Raw genomic sequence first — 14,501 nt, 5'->3', positions numbered from 1 at the left:
GTTGTGGGCTGTAAGACTGGATACCTGACCAACAATTGACGGCCAGGAGTTTGAAACGGGTTGCGGATGCGGTGAGGATGGAGCAGAAGTTCATGGACAGCAACAAGTTCACCTCTCTAGAGGACCTCAAAGAGAAGATAAGACAAGAGATATCTACAAACTACGGGCAAGTTTTGTCCACAACTAGCTGAAGAAACTTTGGCCGAAAAAATACATTTTTCCGCTGGCAATTTAATTTTTGTAATTGATTTTCATTTCAGAATCTCCCTGGACAAGGACACAATCAAGCAGAACAGGCAGTTCCCCGAACCTCTTGACCCCGTGCTTGGAGTGCCGCCCACCATGACCAACGTGCCGAGGATGGGAGAGAGTGGGAGCTACTGGACCAGCGGAAAGAACTTCATGTTCAGCAACAGGCTGGCCCAGCACCTGCACTTGCTAAAGCTCGTCGGGTTCTTCCCCGTAGACGTGTAGGCCAACCTGGACCGCGCCAAAGCAGACGAGAAAGAGGATGACGAGGAAATCTTGGCTGTGCTTGCCAGGGAGCTGGCTGACGATCAGCCAGACCTGCCGCCTGACAAGTTCCTCCACGCCTCAGTCGGCAGCTACGCTGGCTACCTGGCCAGAAAGGTCCAGGCCAACTCCTCTGTGGCTGAGTGCTGCAAGCAGGAGCTTGCCCAGCAGGAGAACGTAGAGATCGCCGTCGAGCTTGAGAGCGGTGACCCGCTCTCTGTGATGTTCAACGCCCTGGTCGACAGGGGAGAGCTGGAGACGGCTATCTCCCCCCATGGCCCACATGGTGTCCTTCGGGATGTCGCTGTGGGACTTCCTCATGTGCAGGGAGGACAAGAAGGAGCGTGCAGTTAGGTTCCTCTCCCTTGCCATGCGCCACAGAGACAGCTTGAGGCACCTGCTAGAGTTCCTGGCAGCCTCGGACCCGACCTTGCAGGGGTACAGGTGCCAGGAGGGGCACAGGCTGGCCAACACCATTTTGCCATACATCAGCATGTCCCGCCAACTGTTTTGGTGCAAATTTCTTCAAGGATGTGACTTCAGAAGCAAAGAAGAACAAGGCCTTGGAGTGGCCGACCAGCATGTAGAGGAGCAGAGTCGAGGAGCGCAGGAAGGAGACGGCGAGGCACAGGGACTTGTACAAGTCCAGGAAGCTTAGCGGGGCCCACAAGTCATAGGCCAAGAGGCTATGTGATTGTTGAAAGACGACGGCCAGATAGCTGACAAATGTGCTGAGGCAATTGTGACATCGGAATTCAGTAGGTTCAATAAGTTGTTGTTTTACATAGAAAAATGCAAAATTTGCTTTTGTTGAATAAAATTAAGATGATTCTGCATGCGTTCCTCAAGTATTAAGTTTCTGATGTGAAAATTCAGTGATTTATTGGTTGAAAACTCAAAATGTAAGTTGAAAACTTACATCAAAATTGCACTGAATTAAAAAAAAAAAAAAATTAAATTTCTATTTCGGGAAAAACATATATGTTAAATATTGTTATTGATCCCGAAAACATTTCTGCACTTGGTGAATTTTGTGCATCTAGGGTAAAATCTGAGAATTTTATAGCCATTTTAAAATTTGTTATATAAAAAATATAATTTTTTGATGCAGCTGCGTATGGAGGCTCATATATGTCTAAGGGAGGTGCCTGTTTTGGTTTTAGGTCACTAGTGGCTTTGGTTTTGAAAATATTTGAAATTTTTAAAAATAGGTCCCCTATGGATCGGCCCCAAGCCCCATGTCCCGTCAACTGATAGTGAAGTCTACGGGTACCCCTTAATACCCCCTAACCCTCAAAATAACTAACCAAAAACATGTATTATATTTCATTGTACTGTCTTCGCCAAGGCGTTGGAGCTACGTCCTAGCTTGACCGCGAGCTAAGCTGTAATCTTTCCCCACTCTCTCGCTGTCTCACTCAGTTGCGCGACTTCTTCATTAGTGTAAATGCGCTCTTCCTCGTGTGTGCAAATACTTTGTGTGTACATGCGTTCTTCCTCGTGTGACAAAGTACTACGTGCTCTACGCTTCCTGTGCCAAAAAAAAAAAAAAAGATACTGTAAAGTACAATAAGGTACTTTTTACGCGACTTTGAAAAAAAAAAAAAAGACTGGAGACAAAATGGCGGGCGAAACTCCGGCGTGGTTAAGTTGAAATCATGTAAATCGGGTACGGCGTAACCCAGGGACTACCTATAATAATAATCCTTTGCATTGCAATCGGGCTCTCACGCTACTCGGTGCTCGGGGCCTAATAATCCTTTGCATTACAATTGGGCTCCCGGACTAGGGAGTCACAGGAGTGCCAAAATTAATAGGAAATACAAAGACAACCAATAAAAGAGAACATTTACAAATGTCGCCATACATTGCTGGTCAAAAGTAATGGCACCCCTCCAGTTCTGTCAGATAATGCTCAGTTTCTCCCAGAAAATGATTGCAATTACAAATACTTTGGTAGTAACAACTTCATTTATTTTGCTTGCAATGAAAAAACACAAAAGAGAATGAAAAAATCATTATCATTTCACACAAATCTCCAAAAATGGGCCAGACAAAAGTATTGGCACCCTTTGAAAAATCATATGATGCTTCTCTAATTTGTGTAATTACCAGCACCTGTCGCTTACCTGTGGCACATAGCAGGTAGTGGCAATAACTAAATCACACTTGCAGCCAGTTAAAATGGTAAAAAGTTGACTCAACCTCTGTCCTGTGTCCTTGTGTGTACCTAATTGAGAATGGAGAAAAGAAAGAAGACCAAAGAACTGTCTGAGGACTTGGGAAGCAAAATTGTGAGGAAGCATCGGCAGTCTCAAAGCTACAAGTCCATCTCCAAAGACCTGAATGTTCCTGTGTTTACCGTGCAAAGTGTCATCAAGAAATGTAAAGCTCATGGCACTGTGGCTAACCTCCCCTAGAAGTGAAAAGAAAAGAAAAATTGACGAGAGGTTTCAACGAAAGATTGTGCATAATCTGCAGAATAAAGAACCTCGACTAACATCCAAACAAGTTCAAGCTCTCCTGCAGTCCGAGGGTACAACAGTGTCAACCCGTACTATCTGTCGGAATGAAAAGGGACTCTATGGTAGGATACCCAGGAAGACTCCACTTCTGACCCAGAGACATAAAAAAGCCAGGCTGGAGTTTGCCAAAACTTACCTGAGATAGCCAAAGACGTTTTGGAAGAATGTTTTCTGGTCAAATGAGGGAAAAGTACAGCTTTTTGGGAAAAGGCATTAACATAAAGTTTACAGAAAAAAAGAGAGGCCTTCAAAGAAAAGAACACTGTCCCCACAGTCACACATGGTGGAGGTTCCCTGACGTTTTGGGGTTGTTTTGCTACCTATGGCACCGGACTGCTTGACCGTGTGCATGGCATTATGAAGTCTGAAGACTACCAACAAATTTTGCAGCATCATGTAGGGCCCAGTGTGAGAAAGCTGGGTCTCCCTCAGAGGTCATGGGTTTTCCAGCAGAACAATAACCCAAAACACACTTCAAAAAGCACTAGAAAATGGTTTGAGAGAAAGCACTGGAGATTTCTAAAGTGGCCAGCAATGAGCCCGGACCTGAGGGGCTTTAGTTTTACAGAGACAGCGTCAGCCGTCAAGCACATTCGATAACAAAACGGAATAATCAAAAGCACAATTGGGAAAGCATTTGTAAATGTTGCTTTTATTGGTTGTTTTTATATAACTGCATTTGTAAATGTTCTCTTTTATTGGTTGTCTTTATATTTCTGCATTTGTAAATGGTCTCTTTTATTGGTTGTCTTTGTATTTCCTATTAATTTTGGCACTCCTGTGACTCTGTATCGGACCACTTGGTGCTCGGACCCTAAATCTAACTTGACAGGCGCATCAAGGCACATACAGGTAGATAAAAATGCAAGCCATCAAGCAAGCTGACTCATATTTTAGCACTCCATGTTTGCTATGAGCTGAAGTAGTTATGTCTGTTAAAATAAGTGCCACGAGGAGGGGGAGACAAAGCATTACAAATAAAAACAGGCAATCAGAGGACATGACCGCAAATTTAATGTGGTGTCCCAGTATAGCTTGGAACAAATTAGGCGATTGACATGTAAAACGATTCATTACACAAGAAAAAAAAAAAATCTCTACACGAAAGCCACCCCGGAACAAATTAATTTCGTAACTTGAGGTAGCACTGTATTTTAAAGAAAACAAAGTGACCGGGTTTTGATCCACATGACCTAAGGGTGAAGTGAGCCATGATTTTTTATGTACCTTCTTTTTAGGTTGACTCTCCTCAGAATGAAGACTTTCGGGACCTGCAATCCAAGTAATAATGTAAAGTGCTGACATGTACAGTACATCTTAAGTCTGACAAACAACAATTCATCAAATTCATACCTTTACGAGGCACTAACTGGAAGGAGTGTATTTGTGGGTAGGATGCACTCCTCTTCAAACTACGTTCATCACCAGTGGCAATGTTCCTAATAAAGAGATCATGACATTTGACAGAGTGCACTTGCCAAAGAACAAAAACAAATAAACAATAATACGAAGTAAATGTATTGGCACCTCTCAGGACAGCAGTGGGTGTAGAAGTTTGTTGCATCTGGCGTTGCATATGGAGGTGTGATAGAGATGCAGCATCGGTTAGCGAATAGCGACAAGCCGAAACCCAGAATGAGCAGCAAGCACAGCAGTAGGTAGTTATGCTTGTCTGACACCTGGGAGACACAACCAGAGGCGTCGCGTCCCATTAGGCATACGCAGGCAATTGCCTAGGGCCCCCAGCCAGCAGGGGGCCCCAGAGGGCCAACAGATTTGGTACACAAAGATTTGGCACACTCAGCTTCACCGCACTGTCGCAGCTACAAGTATTGGGAGTGATTCAACACCTTGGAATCATTTTGCAGATTATCAATTCATTTATCAGTCCCAATTATGATACATATTTTATGCAAAACCAGTCAGTCTTAGCAATATATAAATGTAAATGATGTTATATATCGCATTAGAGACTACAATTCCGTGTGCCTACTAGTGACACAGCACCAGGAGCAAGGCAGGATCCAGTATATAGCTCAAGGACATTCAGTGTGTTTATCAGAATAGACAATTGATCCCTCATCTTCATGGCTTTAAGCTGCGCTACACTAAAGTTAAAAGTCAATAGTGTTTCACCAGGGATCTTGCGGAAAGACCTTGAAGTACTGTTTATAATGGCTTTTCACAGGCCAACTCATTATTCATGTGACTACTTAAAGAAATGGTGATTTTTCTAAGAAAGTCTATTAATGGGTCTATCGTAATCCTCGTTGAATACTCTATAAGAAAAATATAACATATATGCATCTAAAATAATCCTAAACAATTTTATTAGGAATTTTAATACTCCTTTTAGCAAGGTTCCTTGGGTATGCGGTATGCCGCTGCGTACGTTCCCATAGCAACCAGTCCTGTTATTGTCCTACGTCACATGCGCTGCATATTCTGAGAACGAGAATAGGCGTAAGCGTAAGGTGCGCGTTTCGAGCAAAAGACGGCCACCCCACCTGAGGATTAATCTGTGCGTCCATGAACGAATGTAAGTATTTCCTCTTCATGCCATAAAGTTCTTATGATAAGTTAGAGCCGTTATCAGCGCGACCGTTTCGTGTTTTTCCTGTTACGTCGGCTGGTTGATCCCACCCGTTCTCGCTGCGTCGAGGAGAGCGTTCTTTACATTATATTCGCATTGCACATTTGCCTAAGAGGGAAGGTGTTAGTTTAGCATCTTAACATGATGTTGTACATCCATGAGTGTAAAGTGCTTAGTTGTCGCCACTCTTATGGCCAAGATGACTGCTCGCAGCACCCCCCCCACCACCACCACCACCATCGTGTTCATTTCACTGCGCAAATATGTATGTGTGTCACGTGACTCAGATCGAGATTGGGTGGCGGTCGGCCCTTTTTTTAATTGGCAAAATAAAGAGAAGTTATCCGTCTGGAAATGACGAAAGAAAGAAAAAAAAAGCAGAAGAAGAGAAAAGGAAGCATGACAGCGGTGAGTGTAATATGTTACTGTAGTTTTATGTCCTAATGTAGTAGAAGTACAAGTAGTAGTAGTAGTAGTAGAAGGACACTCTGAGTGTCCTAAAAAGCACTCTATGAGACTGAGGCGTTATTATACTTTTATTAAATATGCTATTGCTCCAACTGTCCCCCTTACTTGCACACGCTCATAGGGCCCCATGTTGCTTGTTGCCTGGGGCCCCCTGGGACCCTTGCTACGCCTCTGGACACAACCACCGTCGCACTATTATTTCGTAAGCAAACTCAATCAGCAGGTTCATTTACTTAACAGTTCCATGGTAAAAACCTACGGACAGTATGAACCTTTTGTCATGCCGAGAACCTGTTTTGGGGCTGATAAGATTGATTGGCATGTTCTGAAAGAAACGGGGACAATGGTTTCCTATAACCTTTTCGGCTCCTATTTTGAGGTGAGCTCTTTTTCTGGTTCCACAGATTACACAGAACGCTAGGTGTTTAGTGATTGGTTCAAGAGCTACGCTTCTTGCCCAATTAATCTTATTGTACAAAACCCACCATTTCAATAAATACGTAAACAAACAGTATCAAGTCAACAACAATAGGTAAAGATGGATTTGCTCTGGTGAAAAATGGACTCATGAGGAGGTTTTTAGCGCATCTATGGCAGATATTCAACGGAGGTTTTAAGGCTCGCAAATGAAACAGTTTTTCCAGCTCGTTGCACAATGAACCATGGCAGAGAAGTACACAAGCAAATAAAAATGCTTAGTAACTACCGGCATAAACAATTATCACTTGTATATTATTATGCCAATGTTATCATAAAACTATGTTAACCTAACCAGGCACGTGGTGGCGTGGCTCAGTGGTAGAGTAGTTGTCCCCCAAACCAGAGGTTTGTGGGTTCGATTCTCTGCCCTGATGAACTCGTCTAAGTGTCCTTGAGCAAGATACTGAACCCCATGTTGCTCCTGCGTCACCAGTAGGTAGATGGCGAGATAGTGTAAAGCGCTTTGAGCGCCTTGAAAGGTGGAAAAGCGCTATATAACACCAACACCATTACCACGCCGGATCAATTGTTACATATATCAATCTAAGCAAAATCTTGGACGATGGCGCTTCTCGTCACACTTGCGGAAACACCGTTTCATGTCAAAAAGAAAAAAAAAAAAAGCTTTTAGTGACAGTCTTTCCTCTCCTTTAAATGAGGAAATTCAGTGTGTTTCAGACAAAAGTCAAGGAAATTAACCTATCTACTAGGGGTCTAACGGTACACAAAAATCTCGGTTCGGTACGTACCTCGGTTTTGAGGTCACGGTTCGGTTGCCTGGTACACCAGACTCACCGCTGTTCCATCTATTGAGTCTGGCCACCATTCAGCGGATACAATTTCCAGGGCGGAGCATGCCACAGCAAACAGACAGCGGAGTGGACCAATCAGCGACGGGCAGACGTGACGTTAGTAAAACGACGAGGGCAGGACAAGGGACTTGCGCGCGAAAGTAAACATACGAGGAGAGCGGAGTTTATTCAAAATGGCTAGCGCGAGACAGCTGTTGTCAATGACTCGTGTCGATGTGTTTTTGGTAATTTAAAACTGATTTTACCGTGGATTGGAACATATTCTCGGCTCTCCTGTTCACCATCTGTGTTGTTGTGGAGACGACTTCCGACGCGCAAGAGTGACGTTGCTCGTTAAGAACACGTCACGCAAATAAACAAATCTGATTTGTCGATTGATTTTGTACCTGCCCGAGAGGCCGTTAATGGGCTTGTTCCCAGACTTTTCTCTCAGTGTTTGAAAAATACAGGGAGAACAGTCTGGCCGTGCCAGGCAAATGGTTCGGTACATTTTCGGTACAGTAAGAAAACAAAATGCAAAATATAAATGTGCTAGTTGCTTATTACACACTTTTGTGCTTTCAACAATAGGAACATTAGCCTATACAAAGCTAGAATTCTGCTCAAAAATAGAAAATACAATATTCTGAAATGTAGATATTTTGAAAAACAAAATATAAATAAATAACATTGGCTAAGACTTTTTCTTTAAAAAAAATATCTGATGTGCAAAATTGAACAGTTGCAACACTGATCAGTTTCAACTTGTTCATATTAACTTTATAACCACAGCCTCAAAAAGTAAGGGTTAGGTAAGGGCTGTCAAACGATTACAATTTTTAATTGAGTTAATCACAGCTTAAAAACTAATTAATCGTAATTAATCGCAATTCAAACCATCTCTAAAATATGCCATATTTTTCTGTAACATATTATTGGAATGGATAGATAAGACAAGACTGATATATACATTCAACATACTGTACATAAGTACTGTATTTGTTGATTATAACAATAAATCCACAAGATGGCATTAACATTAACATTCTTTGTTTTTTTTTTCTCTGCAAAAACAAACACATTACAGAGCCTTAGAACAGTAACAAAAACAGTATTATTTATAATAGTGATAATAATAATAGTAATGATAAAAGTAATAATATTTATAATACAAATAGTGTACACATCATCTCATCTTCTAGCCAGTCGCTGAGGCAAACCAACTTATTTACATTTTCTGAGAGTTGTTCCATCTATATTCTTTTTTTAATTTGAATTCCCCACCCAGTGGGCCAACCTGCTTTTCTTTTCTTTCATGTTTACATTTAATCGTGACCCACGCTGCTCACTGCATTTCTGAGTGGTGCAACGGCCTGGCCGTTTAATTGTTATCTTTTCTGAGACTGTCAGTCAGCTGATCGTCGCATCCGCCAGCTGGCTGCCTCCCCTCCCAACGTGACGTACTCTGATTGACGCCGGACGGGCAGACAACGCCGCCGCCGCTGATGGGCCACCCAAGGGAGGGTGCCAACTTCAGAAACTAGCTGCTGTCTGTGATGTATCCATTGTGCAGCCCTTTGTTCACATTTGCAGCAATAACGACACTTGATTTACGGCAGCTAAGCTGATACAAGGTAGTACTATTAGAGCGTTGTTTGAGCTCGCATCCCAGCGTGTGTTGTATTGTGCCTGAGTCTTGTTAACCAAATAAAGGCAGCGTTAACAAAAGTCATCTGACCGCTCGTCATTTTACAGTCAACACTCAGAGTTCGCATTTGACAGCATACGTGCCGCGTACCTCCTCGCCAGCTGTTTGCTCGCCGTTCATTCACCTGTGCATTTGATCGCTATTTCCTTACACTCCCGCTTTTTCAGTGAGGTATTTTGTGTTCATTCGTTATTGCATCGTTTTGTTCACCACTGTAAATAAGAGCACTGCAGCAGTAGAGGTAAACTGCCGTTTTCGTTCAACCCGTTTTGTTTAGTGTAGAAGCCAGGGTAGTGGCTGTCTTTTTTTTATTTTCTTTTTCCGATCAGGGTTTACTTAGCGGGTGGGGTTTAAGTGTAGTTTCATTTTGTCTGTTGTTTAGGCCTGGGCTTACGCTGAAGCCAGCTCCTTCCGCATTTTGTATATTTTGTTCACTGCGAGTTTGACTTATGTGAATAAATTTGTGTCCACTTGCAACTTGTGTGTGTGGCTCGTTTTATGTTACACCCTTAGCGAGCCATCTGTGGGGCGTAATTAACGGTGGGATTATGGGATGCATGAGCGGGCATTCTGCGCTTGCGTTAAATGCGTCAAATATTTTAACATGATTAATTTAAAAAATGTATTACCGCCCGTTAACGCGCTAAATTTGACAGCACTTTACATTACGTCCGAAACTCGTTTGGTACGCCTCCGTTCCGAGCCGAGCACCCCGAACCGAAACGGTTCAATACAAATACATGTACCGTTACACCCTTACTATCTACATAAACCGCTTTGCATTTCTCCATCGTTTTCAGGCAGATAGTCGCTTCAAGGTCATGTCTGCAGCTCCCGCCTCATTGCCGACTGGCTCACCATCAGAAGGCAATCCACATTAAGTCACAGTATGACATAATGGTCCGAGGAAAAGGAGAAAAATCGTTTCCCGTCAAGAAAAGCTTTGCACATTTGAAATGACATTAAGGGTTAATGACGACTGGCATGATTTTGTCACATTCTGCTGCTGGTCAGATTGTGGTTTTTTTACAGAGCTGTGTGATGAGTTCCTGACGTTGTACTTGTATCTGACTCCTCCAACTTATCAGTTGTGTCTTTAAACCGATCCTAGGCGGGTTGCCACTATATTGACTTGGTGCCATTTGACAGTTTGTATATCCCTTCGTTGCTAGTTGCATCTTTGCCTTAGGTTTTTCATTTGTCTGCCTCTCACTGCGGTTTGCCCTCTTTTTTTTTTTTTTTTTTTTTTAAATTAATCTCGACCTACTGCCTTTTTTCTCTCCCTTTTCGTGATCGTGTGTTCTTTGTGTGTGTACGAAAATCCGTCTTATAGTTGTCTGCTTTCAGGGGTCCAACTTTGCTTTCGCATTCGCGGAATGTTTGTTGGTTTTCATCGGAGGGGTTGAGTTACTGATTGTAGCTAATAGATCGATAAACAATACACATACTATTGATGTAGAAAAATACAGTGCCTTGCAAAAGTATTCGGCCCCCTTGAATCTTGCAACCTTTCGCCACATTTCAGGCTTCAAACATAAAGATATGAAATTTAATTTTTTTGTCAAGAATCAACAACAAGTGGGACACCATCGTGAAGTGGAACAACATTTATTGGATAATTTAAACTTTTTTAACAAATAAAAAAACTAAAAAGTGGGGCGTGCAATATTATTCTTCGGCCCCTTTACTTTCAGTGCAGCAAACTCACTCCAGAAATTCAGTGAGGATCTCTGAATGATCCAATGTTGTCTTAAATGACCGATGATGATAAATAGAATCCACCTGTGTGTAATCAAGTCTCCGTATAAATGCACCTGCTCTGTGATAGTCTCAGGGTTCTGTTTAAAGTGCAGAGAGCATTATGAAAACCAAGGAACACACCAGGCAGGTCCGAGATACTGTTGTGGAGAAGTTTAAAGCCGGATTTGGATACAAAAAGATTTCCCAAGCTTTAAACATCTCAAGGAGCACTGTGCAAGCCATCATATTGAAATGGAAGGAGCATCAGACCACTGCAAATCTACCAAGACCCGGCCGTCCTTCCAAACTTTCTTCTCAAACAAGGAGAAAACTGATCAGAGATGCAGCCAAGAGGCCCATGATCACTCTGGATGAACTGCAGAGATCTACAGCTGAGGTGGGAGAGTCTGTCCATAGGACAACAATCAGTCGTACACTGCACAAATCTGGCCTTTATGGAAGAGTGGCAAGAAGAAAGCCATTTCTCAAAGATATCCATAAAAAGTCTCGTTTAAAGTTTGCCACAAGCCACCTGGGAGACACACCAAACATGTGGAAGAAGGTGCTCTGGTCAGATGAAACCAAAATTGAACTTTTTGGCCACAATGCAAAACGATATGTTTGGTGTAAAAGCAACACAGCTCATCACCCTGAACACACCATCCCCACTGTCAAACATGGTGGTGGCAGCATTATGGTTTGGGCCTGTTTTTCTTCAGCAGGGACAGGGAAGATGGTTAAAATTGATGGGAAGATGGATGCAGCCAAATACAGGAACATTCTGGAAGAAAACCTGTTGGTATCTGCACAAGACCTGAGACTGGGACGGAGATTTATCTTCCAACAGGACAATGATCCAAAACATAAAGCCAAATCTTATGGTTAAAAAATAAACGTATCCAGGTGTTAGAATGGCCAAGTAAAAGTCCAGACCTGAATCCAATCGAGAATCTGTGGAAAGAGCTGAAGACTGCTGTTCACAAACACTCTCCATCCAACCTCACTGAGCTCGAGCTGTTTTGCAAGGAAGAATGGGCAAGAATGTCAGTCTCTCGATGTGCAAAACTGATAGAAACATACCCCAAGCGACTTGCAGCTGTAATTGGAGCAAAAGGTGGCGCTACAAAGTATTAACGCAAGGGGGCCGAATAATATTGCACGCCCCACTTTTCAGTTTTTTATTTGTTAAAAAAGTTTAAATTATCCAATAAATTTTGTTCCACTTCACGATTGTGTCCCACTTGTTGTTGATTCTTGACAAAAAATTAAAATTTTATATCTTTATGTTTGAAGCCTGAAATGTGGCGAAAGGTTGCAAGGTTCAAGGGGGCCGAATACTTTTGCAAGGCACTGTATAACATGGTCCTTGTGGTGTTAATGTTACTAAACACTGTGGTCTTGAATGCTACCTGCATGCAGCGAACGTACTTTAGGTACAAATAAAGTACACAACAGTCCTCTTATATCTTACTGTGCAAATAAGGCGCCATTATAATCTGTTTGGGCAGAAAATGAGCCAGCAATCAAACTGAGTTTAATACATTCATTTGTTTTTCGCGTCGCTTAAGCATTTATTTAAGCCGCATTCATGTAGCATATATATGTTCATGATATAAATTGTTTATTTAGCACCGTTGGATAATGACAGTACTACTGGATGTAAAAGAGGGATTCTACACCGCCACAAAAGCTTCGGCACCAACATCTGACAAGGGAGCAAAATCTGAGAACACCGGCAGGACGATCATCAATCTGGACAGCGCTTTTACGTGACAAAAATACGATGGATGGTCTACCGGTTCCGATCGGCGGACCGACCGGCGAAGGCGGCACTCTCTCGGTCCTAGGGAGCGCAGCCCATTAAACGTTTCGGTTGAGGCAAACTGCATGAAAGTTTTCGTGTGCTGTGATGCACAAGCTATATGCAAAAATAACCCAATTGCTGTGTTTCACTGTATACCCTATTCATATGTAAAGCATACGACAGCACTGGACGCTAACAATGTCCATAATTGTATTAAAATAAGTTTGGTCACACAAGAAGATCTGTAACAAAAAAAACTTGAGTTCTTTACAGCTGTCACTGTAACTACAATAACTTGCCACATGAAAACCACTGGTTTTGTCCTACTTTTGTCTCTTCTCATGTTATCCCATCCCGTCTTTCCTGTTAATTTTGAGTTTGCTGCTCGTTTTCTGAAATATCGGCAGTGCTGTCCTGCTCATTAAAGTCCCTTTGACAGAAAAAAAGAATGTTTATTTCATATTACAAGCGGTATTTTATGCTCCTGAATGAAATGGACCGCTTGGATGTGTGTGGAAGGAATCGATATATTTATTCAATTTTTTTAAATAAAAATGAGTGAATCCTCAGGTTAAAGAGCATACGACAGGAGAAAAAAAGTCTTAAATGGCATTGTTATGTGAATTAGAATCATATTTTGAGACAATTCGACTATATACAACAATTTAGCAAAGCGCAGATGACGAGAAATTAGTCTTTTAATCTGCCGGGTAGCCACGCCTACCATTATAGGGCTTTAGCGTCCCCAACAGGTGGATGACGTCAGCAGTAGACTGGGCTCATCGGTTTTACTATTCAGCCCATTGTGGGGGAATTATTCAGAACGAGGAAAACGCGACAAAGAGAGCCGCAAAATGTCATTGTTTCGGTCTCTCTACTCCAATATTTTTACAGGATATTCTTTTTATCCAAGTATTTTTCCCCAATAGCTATATAAATGGCTTGAGAAGGACCAGTCAGCCCATCAAGGGAGAACTATTCACAACGAGGAAAACGCGACGAAGTGAGCTGCAAAATGTCATTGTTTCTGTCTCTTTACTTCAATATTTTTACAGGATATTCTTTTTATCCAAGTATTTACCCTAATTGCTAAATAAATGGCATGGTCATGACAAATAACAGTCTTGTGCTAAATGGAATATGAAATAATAAAAATGCACTTATTCAGGACGACATGGCAAAATTACTCCATAATGGTCAAAACTGTCTACTTCACCTTTACTGTCGCACCTCCCGAACGATATTTTATGACACCTAAATCGGACATATGTCATTTCCCTTCCCCGGCTTTGGAGAATGTAAACAAACCAAAAGGCATGACAACTAGCCGACATGCTAACCCGAACAGAGTGATGTTTCAAAGTCTTCGAAGCGGAAAATCACACATAACTAGCCTGGATTATTGGCCATGACGACTGGGTTGTCGATTGTCTTTGCGGATCGGCAAACCGCCCGGCGGAGAGCAATTTACAGTTCGTTCCCCGGAGGAGGGTGGCTGCAGTTGTTGTGCAGCTAATGTGCTGCTAATGTGCATGAGGAGAGCTTTTTACATGCCTATCAATGATCAAAGTAGTCCTTTATTTAAAGAAAGTTTGTAGTGTTTACTTTTTAATGGCTGTATTAATATTTGACAAAATACTAAACAAGATGTTTACTCACTTCCTCGTTAGTCCAATGGTCCCACAGTAGTCGGGCTTGTTCAGCCAATATCCACGGTGAATGGGAACCTTTTGAAACTCCAAAAAGGCGCATACGCCTGTCCCTCATACAGAATGATTTTTCTGCAGCCGTTTGGCTGGCGTGATGCAAAAAATAAACGTATTAATCCGCAAAATCAGCTGAATCCTTCGTCCTCAAACACAACAGTACGCTGTATAGT

At 42.3% G+C, this 14,501-nt stretch overlaps 1 protein-coding gene across 7 annotated transcripts in view; it reads right to left on the bottom strand.

Annotated features, from left to right (window-relative positions):
* LOC130930417 (SUN domain-containing ossification factor-like) overlaps positions 1-14,501 on the bottom strand; it is a 116,473-nt gene that overhangs the window by 4,506 nt on the left and 97,466 nt on the right. For 6 of the 7 annotated variants that reach the window (XM_057858374.1, XM_057858376.1, XM_057858375.1 and 3 more), the window contains 3 exons: positions 4,566-4,717; positions 4,392-4,477; positions 4,266-4,309 (listed from right to left, as the gene is read on the bottom strand). In XM_057858374.1, the coding sequence (XP_057714357.1) occupies positions 4,266-4,309; positions 4,392-4,477; positions 4,566-4,717 (282 nt within the window). Of the gene's footprint in view, positions 1-24; positions 126-4,265; positions 4,310-4,391; positions 4,478-4,565; positions 4,718-14,501 lie in introns of all 7 variants that reach the window. The other variant, XR_009067053.1, reaches the window with a different exon arrangement.

This window comes from Corythoichthys intestinalis, chromosome 14, assembly GCF_030265065.1.
Source record: "Corythoichthys intestinalis isolate RoL2023-P3 chromosome 14, ASM3026506v1, whole genome shotgun sequence".
Taxonomy (NCBI): Eukaryota; Metazoa; Chordata; class Actinopteri; order Syngnathiformes; family Syngnathidae; genus Corythoichthys; species Corythoichthys intestinalis.
Note: the sequence above shows the minus strand (reverse complement) of the source record. Positions and strands in the feature narration are given on the sequence as shown.